At 35.2% G+C, this 14,552-nt stretch overlaps 1 protein-coding gene across 1 annotated transcript in view; it reads right to left on the reverse strand.

Moving 5' to 3' along the window:
- The window catches only part of LOC118197816 (NPC intracellular cholesterol transporter 2-like), a 34,094-nt gene extending 19,911 nt beyond the window's left edge, over nucleotides 1-14,183 (reverse strand). The window contains exon 1 of the mRNA XM_035369352.2: nucleotides 14,021-14,183. Within this exon, the coding sequence (XP_035225243.1) occupies nucleotides 14,021-14,105 (85 nt within the window). The 5' untranslated portion in view covers nucleotides 14,106-14,183. The remainder of the gene's footprint in view (nucleotides 1-14,020) is intronic.
- Nucleotides 14,184-14,552: the final 369 nt, after the last annotated feature.

A 14,552-nucleotide genomic window follows, 5' to 3' on the forward strand; every position in this document is an offset into this window, starting at 1 on the left:
GTTTGTATTAGTATATTAAACATTATTATAATAACAATAGCAGGAGTTTTTTTTTTTTTTTTTTTTTTTTAGTCCAAAGGGGCTTTGTCCCTGAAGGACTATTGTTTTCGTTTTGCGACGGACTCATAAACGTCGGTTCACTTTTCAAACTGTTGCCACAAAATGTTAGAGTCCTGCATTATATTTGAAGAAATTAAATAATGAAAAATGCATAAATGATTGTCTATTTCTCGCATTGTGATAAAACAATGGTACATAGAGCCATCGAATTTTGAATGACGAAATCCTACTGCGAATATGGGCATCTGAAATCCCAAATTTGGAATTTGTTTTATTATAGATTTTATATTTTGTAAAACTTTAACGAATTTTTGATTTACAAACTCAATGCTTTAAAAGCGAGAAATGGCAACGTTATATAGAAAAAAATACTTTTATCTCCAGCTCGCGAGACTGTATATCGGAAATTCTAAAGATATGCTTAATTTAACATTATTTTGCGATATTGCTCTTGAACTGAATTTTATGGTTTAAGTGCAAAGAACATGATATTTAATAAATAAAGGTAACACTCAAAACGTTAAAAAAACGCCCCTTTGGACGTAATTTAAAAGCTGAAACATTTCAGTTTTTTTTTTTAATATAAGTGTTGATTATTTTCCATTTCTTACTCGAAAAGTTGGTCTGTTGTGCGTTCAAGGATGTGTAACAGATTAATGATGTATACCGAGGTGATATTTATGAAAGATGCATATTTATGAAAGATTTCGGCCACCATTTTCCTAAAAATGAACTCTAAGATTAGTTTGAGAAGTTTCATAACTGAATAAATTTAGAAATATATTCAATTCAGCAATTTTTGCTTAAAAATTATCCTTACATTTCCAAGGTTTCTTAAAGAAATTCAAATGATTACTTACAACTGAGAACTGAAGAGGATGTTTGTTCACGGTCACTTTTGCACTGTGCAGAAAATATTTCGAAAAGGTATTTTTAAACTGTACATAAATTTTTGGAACTGACTAAATTGTATCTCGGTTTCAATTTTCGATAGAACTGTCCTTTTTTTCAAATATTTTAGAGTATACAAGCGACAATAAATAATCCACACATGAGCGTATCACGTACGTGTTTGAATACATGCAGATTTATAAGCTTTATATTTAACAGTAACTAATGGCTGTAAAAACGCGAATATTGACATAGATTTCTCTTTAAAAGTTTCCCGTTTCTTAATAAATGCTTTGGTACTTGCGTGTTATCCCGTCGACCTTAAGAGTTGGCTACACCATGGAACCGTGAAAGCTGGCAGAGATCCCAAAGTTGCGCCAGTTTTTTCCGTGGAATTCTGAAGAACTGATATGGTAAATCACGAGGACCATCTGTCTAAGGGCAGAGATGCCTTCATGGAGGGCTTTCTAAGAGAAAATTGCTCAGATACACGTTACACATGGGGGAAAATACGAAAACGCCCATGCAGCCAGTCCATTTGCCAGGATTCGAGGCTCAGACTAATTTTCCAGCAACTTTACCGCTCATCCGCTAGTGGGCGAAATTCTGATGGAACTGACGCCTCTATTTAAAAAACTACTGGTATTTGACCCGATTTGCCTTGATACTTCCCAAAAAAAGTTTCCGTCGATTTCTATTTTGTTAGGTCCTCTGATTTTACCGGAAGCTCTGTTTAGAATGCTATGAGTGCAAACTTCCAGCCAAAAAATGTTCCAATCAATTACTGTTTTGTTGCCTACAATCAGCTTATTGTATCATGTCTATTAATAGAAGTTTTTGGAGGTAGGATAACATAACTTTGAAAATATTCTTCTGCTTTCTGTTCTGTACAAAGAAGTCCTAAATTTTAAGCACTTTTTTCAAAATGTGAGGAAAAAATACAGCAACAACAGTTAATTTATATTTTTATTCATAAAATCAAACGTTGCTTATCGGGGTTACAACAAATGAATGCGCAGATGGTAAGTTACTTATCCATAACTGGCGCTAAATTGAGCGGCTTGGCGACATTTTCGCGGTCAAAGGGATAATATGGAAGTAACAATGTTTCTTTTTATTATTATATATGAACAAAACAGTACCTATGAAAAGTAAAGATAGTGGAACAAATGTTCTTCGCCAACTCAAAATCGTCAATAAAATGGCGACTTTCTGTGGGGGTGAGAATAATCAGAAAGTATGAAATACTTTGTATGCGATAATTAGATTTTTTATTTTAATCCAAGTATTTCAAAGTACACCCTACTAAGGACTACTAAGGAAGCCTTGTAAAGACTTCCTCAGTAGTCTTCGCTAGCATTGGTGAAGCTACGCAATTTAGATTAGGAAGCACGTATGATAGGAAAATGTTTTAAATGACGCAATATGACGTTCAAGCAACAGTGAAAATATTCAGCGTGCTTGGTTTTTGATCTACAGCTATTCTTCGAGAGCCTACAAAATGAATGAATTCCAAACTCCAGGGTTTGAACATTTTAAAAGTCAATGATCAATATAATTTTGTAAATCTCAATACTGGTACGCAGGCTCTATATATTAAGATACTGGAGTTCTGTAAAATTGCGCAATTAACAAACCCAGAACAACCTAAGCGGTACCGCTTAGAATTATGTTGAAGCAAATATACATGGGCCAAGTTTGCAAAAATGTCTATTTTGTTACTAGTTTAAATCCTTTAGGAATTTTTGGCCGCCGGAATAGTTGAAGCAAAATTAATCAGACTCTCAAAGCTTCAACTCATAAGCTTATATGTTGTATCCGTAATTTATGTATGTTGGTTATGTAATTGAAGAGTTATCTGATTACTCAATGGAATCGAGGGTCATTTGTACCTTTAAATTTCCACTGGAATGATTGGCAGAGATCATGTCAAATTTGCGCTGATTTTGAGGATCGGTGTGAAAGCGAAGTATCAGATTTTTTTTTCATCTGCCCATCAGCTGCCGATTGGTAAAACCACTGAACAAAGCTTAGCTCCATCCCGATACCGGCAAACAAGCTGGTTTCTTGAGAATTTATGGGTTTCCGTATGTGCAAAGCATCATCTATCTTAGGCTGATAGCCCTCCAATAGACTATGGCAAAGCTCTGCAATAATCAAATCCCAATCCAGTACTAATTAGTCAATCCTAAATGTTTTTAATTTTTGTCCCAAATGTAAGAAGAGATAAAAAGACGGCTCTGAGCTCATTATTTTTAAATTATAATCGATCTTTCTTTGTCTTGTTTTCTTATTCTCTTTATTTTCCTACTAAATGTAACATTAGTTATTTATTTGAAGTTTCGAAGCCTTGCGAAAAGGATACAAACATGATAAAGATTTTTTTGTTTTGCTTTGTTAACTTAATCCTTATGGGTGAATAGTTTGCTTTATATCGAACGTGATTTATTTACTAGGTCACTTGAGAAACTTCATATCAGTAATCCATTTCTTTGCAACCGATTCATTGTTCGAAATAAGATTAGTCACGGTTTGACGCGTGGTGTAAAGCTACATCAGTTGTTTTGTGATGTGCTCGCGACTTGTAATAACACAGCAGTTCAAATAAGTTTCGTAAGAGTTCTGCTTCAACATTCTGTATACTTGCACAATACTTAAGCGAAATAAGGTTCCACTTCCTGTAGATATCCATATCAGTAAAATTACGTTATTGAAGGGGAACTGATGGACGCATTTACCATTTCAAGGACTTACAAATAAAACTTGTATACTGAAGATTTTAGAATGAAGTAACATTTCAGAGGATATTTTACCTTCATAACTTTGTTTATGTAAAAGAACAAGGGGCTATCTGACTAAGGGATGGATACCTTCATGGAGGAATTAAGCGACTTCATAGAATCCCTTAAGTCATTATTATAAACCCAAAACACAAAGTGATAGGTTAGGTTATTTAATTACGGCAAAGCCTCGAGGGCTCTCTGCCTAGGGAAAGGGATGCCTTCGTGGAGGACGTTCTAAGGAAATCTGGCTCGTATACACGTTACAAATGAGGAAAACCACGAAAAAACCCATTCAGACAGCAAATTCGCGGGATTAGAACCTCTACCGAACTACCAGTGTTCAGCGACTTTACCGCTCGGCCGCTGGTGAGCCCGCAAAATGATAGAATTTCTTTTCTGCTAGCCCTACCGTAATCATGAATTGAAGATGAAGGAGTAGTTTAAAAATTCAAGATCATAATTATTGACACCAAATTCAAATATTTCCATCCGATCAGATAGACAAGATTTGAGTTTACTATATTATGGCAAAGCATGCTAGGATACCCTTGCACAAAACTTTCTAAGGAAATCTGGCTGTTGTTCATATAAGAGATGTTCCAAACTTGTGGCATACGCGATATCTAAATTAGTGGTACAAAGAAAAAAAAAAAAAAAAAAAAGGGGGGGGGACAGTAATGGCGGAACATAAAGTATTAACAAATACCGATTAAAAAATGTTTAGAAACTTAAAAATGTTCCATTGAATAAGAAGTAAATTTGACGCGAAGAATTCCAGTGCGACCGTCACTGACCAAAATGTGCATAAAAGCAATGTAATTAGTTGCAACTAGCTCCCCCTCACATCATTATAACCCCCCGGGGGTCGACGTAGAAAAACTCAGCAAAGCTACTGGCTAGGATCTTGGCCACGGGGTATAAAATTTATGAACCTGGTGGTTCTGGAGGCCCCGGAAAAATCACTTATTGGCCGGTTCCCGGTCCGGCGTGTCCTGTAGCAGTGAGGCTCAAGTAGCCCGAGGGTAGCGCTCCGGGTTCGCCGGGCAATGTCCCACTGCAACGGGTAGCCCGAGCGACTGGCAGGTACCATTTTGACGACCAGCGTCGCCGTATGGCGATTAGTTTCCGTATCTCCAAGGTGTTGGAAAGGGAGTTGAACCCCCGAAACTGTTCTGAGGGGGCACTGGCCGTGTAGTGCGGTCACCTGGCCAGACGAAACACGTATTATAGTGAAAATTACTCATCATTATACCGCCAATCCCTTTCCCGCTTTGTCACAGCTAGTCATAAAATGATTGGGAGCCAAAAATATCCCAATACTGAGTGCATTAAATGAATTATATAGTTGCCTTCTTTAAAGTTATGTTACACTCGGAATAGAGTGTACAGCTTAGTTTTGCGTTAATTTTTGTTTTTTAGAAATGTTAAATAAAAATGGATTAAGGTTAAGTAGTTATACATTTTCACGCAGGCCTAACAGTTGGCATTTGGTGTTTGTACCAAGCATTTCCAAAGAACTAGATGAGGGCCGGGATGAAGCTACCACTCTCGTTAAAAGATACCCGAGTAATAGCAAAATTCCAAAAAATGGTCTTACTGAGAAGAAAAGATAATGCTTTAATACATATGTGGTATGCAGTTTTATTCACAAGAGACTAGGACAGTCCCCACCTTTTTACAGTAATGTGTAAGAAAATTTTATTAAGTGAAAATATGAAACGTTCCTTGCAGTTGCATCATTTAGAAACGGAACATCTGAATTATGAACAAAAATTAACTTTTTAAAGCGTATCTCTAAAGGTCTTAATATAAAACTTTACCTATTATCAGTCAACTCGGAGGAAAATTCAATTGAAAAGTCTTATAGAATAATTCATATCGCTAAAAGTGATAAAAATTATAAATGTTGAAAATATGATGCTGCTGAATGCATGCTTGGAGAGGAATATCTTCTAAAAATTAAATGTACTCTTTTCTCGAACAATACAAGTGTTAGAGAAACAAGGGCATATGTCTGATGATACCTGAATTGAAAGTAATTAAAAATAAAAATAGTCCATTTTCTTCTATAATGCTGATGAGAATAACAATACATTGAACCTTTCAAGATCGAATGTTAATTTTTGTTTTATATTGGGATGTACGAAGTTATTAATTCATTTTAAAATAGTTATAAGTTTAATATTTTACTGTAGTACAAACACTATTTTAAGAATTCTTAAGGATTTCAGTATAGGGCCTAGATCTCGTCAGTAGTCAATAAATTTATAAATTCTATTTTCATTTCTAATTTTGCGCAGCATTTATTAAAAATAACGCAATAATAGTCTTCTGTCGTATTTTTCTGAACTTATAAACTGTAGCCTGTTAATTTAACAACATTAAAACACAGTAATAAGACATATTGCGGGAATATTCCAACCCGGTGAGGAAGGGGGTTTAGGGGTACTCCACATAACAAACTCTTATCAAGGAGTACGAGGGAGAAAAGGTCTGGAACTGCTGACTTAACACATGGAGAAAACTGAAATCGCTCGTGCGCACCAGTCTATGGCAATATTTGTATCCGAGTCAAACTACGCCTTCAGCAGTTTTACACACTAAATTAGTAGCGAGCCAGACATCCAGGAAACAAATCTGCGACAATTTGCGACAAGTGCTCAGCAACATGAATTTTCAAGTTCTCTTGGATTCCAGCCTGTTCACCTGGATCGACCAGCTGGGTGGGCAAAGTGCTTAGCAACATGAATTTTCAAGCCTCTTCATCTGGATTCCAACCACTTTCACTACCATTATTCAGTTATCTTAACCATTTAGTCTGTTTGTGGAGAGGGTTTTCTATGAAAACCGGCTCGTACTTACGGTACACATGGGGAACACCACAAAATATGTAGCCAAGTTGAACTGTTAATGTTCAGGGTTCATCCGCTCGCATCGGATAAAGTCTCAAAAACAAATTTCCAAAGTGCAGATAATCTGAACATGCGAGTTTGATTGCAGTGCCATTATCCTAGTTCTCTTGTAAATTTAAACACAATTACTTCAATTTGCATTACTTTACGTCACATAATTACTTCAAATTAATTACTTAAATTAAGTCACAGAATTACTTCTGTGATGACCTGGTAACATTTTTCTAATGACAAAAAGTATTTTAATCAATCCAGCTGGAAATCAATAAAAGATGTCTTTATTGCTTTGAAACCTCTTGGATTTTTAATGGCAGATTATACCTGAAAAACATTGTATAATCATATAGAAATTTCTTAAAATTTTTAAGAACGCAGAAAAATTTTCAGAAGAAATTTATGTTCAAACGCAAAAAAGTGCGTTTGAACATCAATTAGAAAGAATATAAAGATGTTTCCTTTCACATAAGAAATGTAGATTCTAACATCCTAAACGTGGAATATTTTAAAGATTAGTAATTTTTTCTTGTTAAAATTGCAGAAGTTCTGGTGGAATAGAAAGGAAAACAAAAGAGTTTCAGTCGAAGATATCCATATCATATAATTTGGTATCGCCAATTTTGATACCTATTCTAAGAGAAAAACTCATAGCAGATAACTAGGTCTAGGCACCTGACGAAATGCAATGGCAGCAAGTCTGTATTCATGTGTATAAGTAAATATCTCTAAACTAACTAACCCTTTTTGCTAATTTTTTACTAACATATCCAAACCATTGCAAGTTGGAGCACCAGTATTAAATCTGTTTATTAATAAGTTTGAAAAGATAAAGAACCCAAAAAAAGGTTGCTGGTGCAACGATCAGGGTAACATGCTTGACCTGAAGTGCCCATTAGAGGTGAAGCAGGCAGAAATGATATCAAATAATACCTATCGAAATTCGTTATACCAGTGTAAAATAACATTAATGTGTATATTGTACTGTTAAAATCAAAACTATTAAAAATCAATTTGAAAGTAATCCGGTCTTAACAGTCGCCTAAAAGTGTTTGAAAACTGCACATTTTTAGAAATTCCGATATACAGTATTGCGCGCTGGAGATATTTTAATCCGTACATAGTTGCAACTGCTTGCTCTCAGATCGTTGAATTTGTTAAAAATTCCTTAAAGTGCTACAAAATAGGAAATATAAAAATCAGACTTCCAGGTTTTCACATTGGCGTGGAGGACTATGTTATTCAAAGCTTGATGGCCCTAGGTACCGTTGTTTCGCACAGTGCAAGAAACATACATTCAAGAAGATTATTTAATTTGTTTAAAAGTGATACAAGGCGATAATAGTTCGTGGGAACAATTTGAAAAGCGATTCAGGTATTTAAAGTGATAGGCCACCAAATGTTTCGAGATAAATAGCCCATTCGTGCTAACACTGTTTTGGAGTAATAATTAAAAGTGAAAATGCCATTTCATTTTAAATGGTAAAGTGACTTTCGCCTCCTCCTGTAGGAGAATGGTTGCTTCTTCACAACGAGGCAATTTTTCGGAACGAAAGTTTCATTTGTTACAGCGGGGGTCGACTGCATCAGGAAAATTAAAAATTTTTCTACCAAACATAAAAATTTGTTATGACTCCCAACCGGTATAGTGGGTAGAGTCGCTCACTGTCGTGCCGAAAAGCCTGGGTTCGAATCCCGGAGAAGGCATGGATGCTTGTAAATGTATAGTGTCCGCGCGGCATGAGGGCACTATAAATTTGCGGCGAGCCGAACGTTCTCTCGAGAAGTTGGTGGGGGGAAGGGAGTGGCAGATCCTCGGATCCCCCACAAGATGTTCTCCATCAAAATTGGGGGCGGAACTGAGCTAAATTGCACTGTCACCCGTATGCTGCTCAAGGTGTTGCCAACTACAGGCGTACACTTGCGTTCCGTGCCACGAGGAATTTCGTGAGCTTGGACTGACATAGGTCAGACAAGTGAGTATAACATCCCAAAGCTCTGACTCAGTTGCGTTTAACCCTCCGTAGAGAAATCTTAACGCGATTTTTTGTGCGCTCTGTTAAGTACAATGGGAAAGCCTTTCCGGATTATTAGAAAATAAAGTATCACACACAAGTTTCTACCTGATAATGCGGAACTTTTGTTTTAATGAGGTCATGTTGTATTAATTTCAGAGGCCTGCCTTAATTTAAGAAGCAAACCGGGCTGGTTGACTGGAGCTGTTTGAAGAACTTCTACAGTTTCCTCGCTGTTTTACACTATCGAGGAATAATGTCAACAAAAACCCGGTTCATTCGTACATGTGGGACGTGGTTGAGTGCACATGCACCGGATCAACCCAGTTTCAAAGTCAAGCCTAAGTTCGTCTGGAAATGAGTTTTCATTCATTCTGTCATTGTCGCTACGGTAGATTCCAATAAACAATTCTAAAATTGCAAAATTCTGTGTTAAAATGAAAGCAACTCAAATGATCCACGGTTTTGATTCAATGCATTATTTAAATTTTTTAGTCAGAATCGAACAAAACGTTAAATTAGTTAAACGTATATTATATTGGTATATTTAGCACCAAGAATAACTTGCTAATTTTAAGAATGTCAAGAATTTAACTTAAGATTTTAAATATTTGAGACATTTAGTTAGAATTTTTTTTGGCGGGGGGGGGGAGGAATATGGTGAGGCAGACAGTAGTATTTTTATCTGCAATATTCTCGTTATTTGCTTTTCAACCTTTGACGAAACAATCAATTTTTCGATCCATACTTTCGAGTAACTAAAGTTCATGACTTAGAATTCAGAAACTGCACGAGATAGTACTTTTTATCTCCACTGTGTTGGCACATGCATTTTCCCATAGAAAATTATTTGGCGCATGTTGTCTTATAACCGCAAATATTTAAGAAGTTTATTGAATATAAGTTGCATTTCTTACAAGTTAAGTAACATTTATCAACCGAAGTACTGTACATAAGCAACTTCAGTGCCTAGTTAGTCTAAAGCTTCTTTGAAGCGTCAAAATTGGTCAAACCCATGCATTTTGAAAAACTCTTCAGGCAGCAAGTAAAAATAGCTTTACGAAAAGCTGGGCTTGGTTGATTATGGCAAAGCACTCGAAAGCTCTCTTCTTCGAGGACTTAAGGGAAATTCGCTCCTATCCATGTTGTGCAAAAAATGAAAACGCCTATGCAGGCACTCGTTTCGCTTGAATTTGAACCGAACTGTACTGTTTTGTATTCAACGACTTTATTGCTCGGCCACTGATCTCTATCATGAAATGCTTGATTACCACAACACTAATTATACGGGGTGGGGTTAATGGGACGATGCTTAAAAAAGTGTTCGTCGGGGAACGAGAAAAAAATTAGTATTTGAAACCATCAGCGTGAAGCTAAACTAAAAAAAAAAAGCATGGGTTAACAGTAGATATAACAAATATCTACCACAGGAAATTATCGGTACTTACAAATTAGAGCAAGTACCTTGGGCACAGTTCGGTGAAATTTATGGGAGAAAGAACAATACAGAAAAATTATTTCTTACATATATATTTTAAGTTTGAACGACGTATTTATCTAAAAAAACAATCAATAAACCTACCCGAAAAGAGATTGCTTTGGTGGAAATTTTGTGGCGATTGCTTCCGCAAGACATTTGAAACTTTGCTCTTTTAGAGACTTTGCAGCAAAATATCTTTCAAAAATTTTACGGCCATTTCTACTGCAGTCAAATCCCTTTACCTTTGGAACTTGGAATGCCCCCCCTTCCCCAAAATGGCGACGTCTTAGCTACGAACTGTCATAGATTGTTGCCCGAGTTTGGCCCGTACTGAAACTTCGGCGATTTCTACAAAAGTAGTTGCGATAATACGTAAAACCCAAACCCTGCTAAAAGTATAAAATTCTAATTTATATTTTCTACTTGACTTCTCCATGGCATTATTCAAGTTCTCTTATAACTATTACTCTCAAATGCCATTTATAACTAAAGTTTTTTCCTATACTTAAGTATTATCGTAAACACTTGGCACAGTTTGGCGAATTTTACGGAAAAAAGAACAATTTTATATTACATACATACATCTGTGTTTTAATAATATATTTATTCTAAAAAATAAATTTAGTTAGAAAAGAGTTTTTGTGATGGTGGAAATTTCTTAGCGATCGCTCCGAGAAAGAATTTCAAGCGTGTTCGCTTAGCGATTTTGCGACAAAATGTATTTTTGCAGAAATTTCACTTCTTTCTTCTATTATAGGAAAATTCTAAAAGCAAAAATTTTAAAATAGAGTTTAAGACAAAAAATGAACATGGTTTTTCTGTAAAAGCCATTGGAACTAAGAATACAACAAAAAGAACGCATACAAAATTGGCGACGTTGAAAACTGAATACTTCTCATCCCCGTAGTTGCCTGAATAGTTATGCGTGCGGTTACTAGAGTTTGGGTATATTCTAAAGCTTTGGCGGTTTCTGCTAAGGTGGTTGCAATAGCATGCAAGTATAGTGTTTTTATTTTCTAATGACGTTTATTCTTCCACTTTTTTGTACACTATTCTTTGTTTTGAATATGATTCAATTGACTTAAATATATTTCAAGTAGCTACTTATATTTCGGTTAACTGCTAGAAAAGGTAGGTATATTGTTAAGATTTCTTTTGTTAATTATACTGTGCTTTGTTTCCCTTTACTATCTTTTTTAACCGCCATCGATCTAACACTGATTTTTCAGTTAACCATGATAGTCTTTTTTAGCATGACGCCAATCAATCAGAAGTTACTTTTTTTCAGAGAAATTTAAGCGTAAATTTAAAACTAAAACTTCCTTCTTTCATGCTAGATTTAATTCTGCCACTTTAGGGTACTTGCCAAATGACAAAGAATATCTTGGAAAATGATTCAATATTGGATTCATATTCTTGGAAAATGATTCAAGTATCTTGGAAAATGATTCAATGATTCTGGCGAGTTTTCATTTGCACGTGATTTCTCGTCTTTAACCTCATGGTCAATAATCTGGCCAGTTCCTGAACTTGCAATCATAATATAATTTAGTTTTTGTAGGGACATTATTACATTATAAAAGCAAAGAACTTGAGAATACAGACTTTTAGGAAAAATTAATGTCTTTTCCGTAATAGAATACAAACATTTTTTTCTGAAATGGCAAAAGAGCCAACTTTATACTTCTTGCAGAAAACGCAAAGCTCATTTTAATTGTAGAAGAATTTTTATATACTTAGAGATATCTTTTAGCTAATTTATTTCAATAAACAAATCTGGAAATAGATATTATTCTAAGCCATAAGGAAAGCATTTATTTAACGAGGGCAATTAAGCAGCATTATCGCGCATATCTTTTTGTAGAAAACTGTCTGGCGTGTGTTGTCTTGTAACAGGAAAGATCTGAAGTCTTTCTACAAGGACTTTTTATAAATGACTCGTACTGATATTAACACGTTAATAAAACACATGCAATTACCGTGTCGGTCATCGGTGATCGACATTATACTTTAAGCCACTGCTGAGTGAAGATGTACAGTTTAAAATATTGCATTCGTTTGCCACATTCTACACAGATCTCAGACTACCAGAATATTAGAAAAATCAAATATCTCAGACTAAAGGGTTTGGTTTACTTAATTATGACAAAACACTTAAGGGCTATCTGCCTAAGGGAAGGGAGGCTTTAGTGGAGGCCTTCCAAAGGGAAACCGACTCGTATACACGTTTCACATGGAAAAACCACGAAATTGCCCATGCAGCCAGCCCGTTCGCAGAGATTCTAACCTAAACCAAACTACCAGTGTCAGCTTGGCCACTGGTGGGCCTGCAGTCTTAAGGGGAAAGGAAGATAAAATAGGCTTGGCGCATGACGCGATAACGTCACAAAAATCATTTAATCAAGGGGCTTTTATATGAACTTCTTTATTTCCAAGTCATGTAATTTCCTTTATTAAAGGATGTTTAGGCATCAGGAATCAGCGGTAATTTAAATTTAATATTCTATTCATTCCCGTTGCCACAGCATCTCTAATAATCGTTATTCGACGCATTATTTTTATGTCAGAGTAACTTTCACTTAGATTTGGATTTAACGGCAAAAATATGTTACTCAAGGTTTGTCGCGACTCGTAAAACGTAGTGAGAGTTTAATTGAAAAATTAATTCGAAAGGCGCTCGGGAAGGGATTAAGAAAACATGATAGAAAAATTTGTTTCCCAAAGTTTTGAAAAAGGGACATACATCTATGTAGTTTATCGAAATTACAAGCTGCGGCATAATCATGATTTTATGACATGCTTTATTTTAATTCCTAAATAAAATGTCCGTATAGACCTTTAGAAACTTACTTATATACGTATTACAGTTAGAAATTAGACAGTGTTTCCTTTAGAAAACAATAATGTAGGTTTTCCACTTTGTTAAATTTTTTAGATAAAAGGAAATTAGTGCACGGAAAACGAATTTCACTATCGTAAAGCACATTAGAACTATCTGTCGAAGGGGAGCAGTATCTTTGCAGAGAAATTTCCGAGAGAAACTGGCTTATACACATTTACCATGAAAATGTTCATGCATTCAGTAAATTTGCGGAGATTTATACGCGATTTAAAAAAAATATCGAAAAAATACAAAGATAGTGAATCATCTTCCGAATAAATCTACCGATCTTCCCAAACTTACTTACCAGTTTGGTTAATTTTAATGCTATACTAATACTATTTAATGGAATTCTAAATTTCAAAGCTTGTAATAGGTCTTGAAAACAGTTCAAAGCTATATATTTACTCAGGTAAACATCATTGAATGTGAAAATAAAATGTCTTCAATAAAACGGTGCATACTCTATTGCAACTGACAGGAACAGCTATGATCAAATCTTTTTGCATTTCAATTTATAATAATTTCCTCAGATCTTTTAATGTTTTTGGTCAGTTTTGTACAAAATCGATCCCCCCCCCCCCCAAAAAAAAAAAAAAAAAAAAAAAAAAAAAAAAAAAACTACAGAAAATTCGAGTGATGAAAGTTCAGTCAGCGAACGAATTAATGAAAATTGGAACAGTAACGTAAAAAGAAAAATCGCTTCCCAATTTTAGAGAGGAAATCATTGACAAATCTGGAATTTCCACTAATTAAATAAGTAATAATGGGAAGAAATTTAATCTCTCCATAAACATGTTAACATTCCTGATTCAAAAATTAACTACCAAAGACAAACGAAATCTGCTGTTTAAATTGTATCAACGATAAACTATCCAAACTGTATCATTAAAATTTCGAGGTGCGAAAACATTAAGACTTGCATACGTATTTTAACACTATAGTGAATTGCAAATCTTCCTCAATATTAATAAAGTATGAAAAAATGTTTTTAAAAAACTTACCGCAATTTTCGAACTGTATCTCTCTGGCCCAAACAATGGAGAAGAGTGCAGAAATAAGGAACAGGAAGTTGAAGGTGTGCGCCATTCTGATCACCGAAGCTTAAACTAAGAACAACGCTCAAAAGTCGTACAACCTATCTTGTGACGTCTTCTTATGGAACTGTTCCTTTTTTTCCTTAACTCTCTATGGAAGGTTGTGCAGAGTTGCGTAAAAAGATGAAAAACTGCCGAACCTTGGCGCATACAACTCTGGAATAGGTCATGGCTTCTATAGAAAGTCGCCATACCACTTTGCGGCACTGTGTGAAATTAATTCACAGAAGGGATAAGCTGCTAACTTCTGTGGGTTTTGATTGTTTGCCTTCAGGGTTTGATTGTTTATAAACTATTTCTTTTTAATTTTCATTTCACATAAATAAGTATTATGTCCCAACCTTGGCGGTTTCCTTATCGTGGATTAAGCATTGGTCAAAAGAAAGAAAGCAATCCACTGGAATAAATAACAGAAACCTGGGAGAGAGAGGAAAAAAAA

The sequence above is a fragment of the Stegodyphus dumicola genome, chromosome 3, assembly GCF_044657685.1.
Source record: "Stegodyphus dumicola isolate Sdum_Otavi_A_Nest chromosome 3, ASM4465768v1".
Taxonomy (NCBI): domain Eukaryota; kingdom Metazoa; phylum Arthropoda; class Arachnida; order Araneae; family Eresidae; genus Stegodyphus; species Stegodyphus dumicola.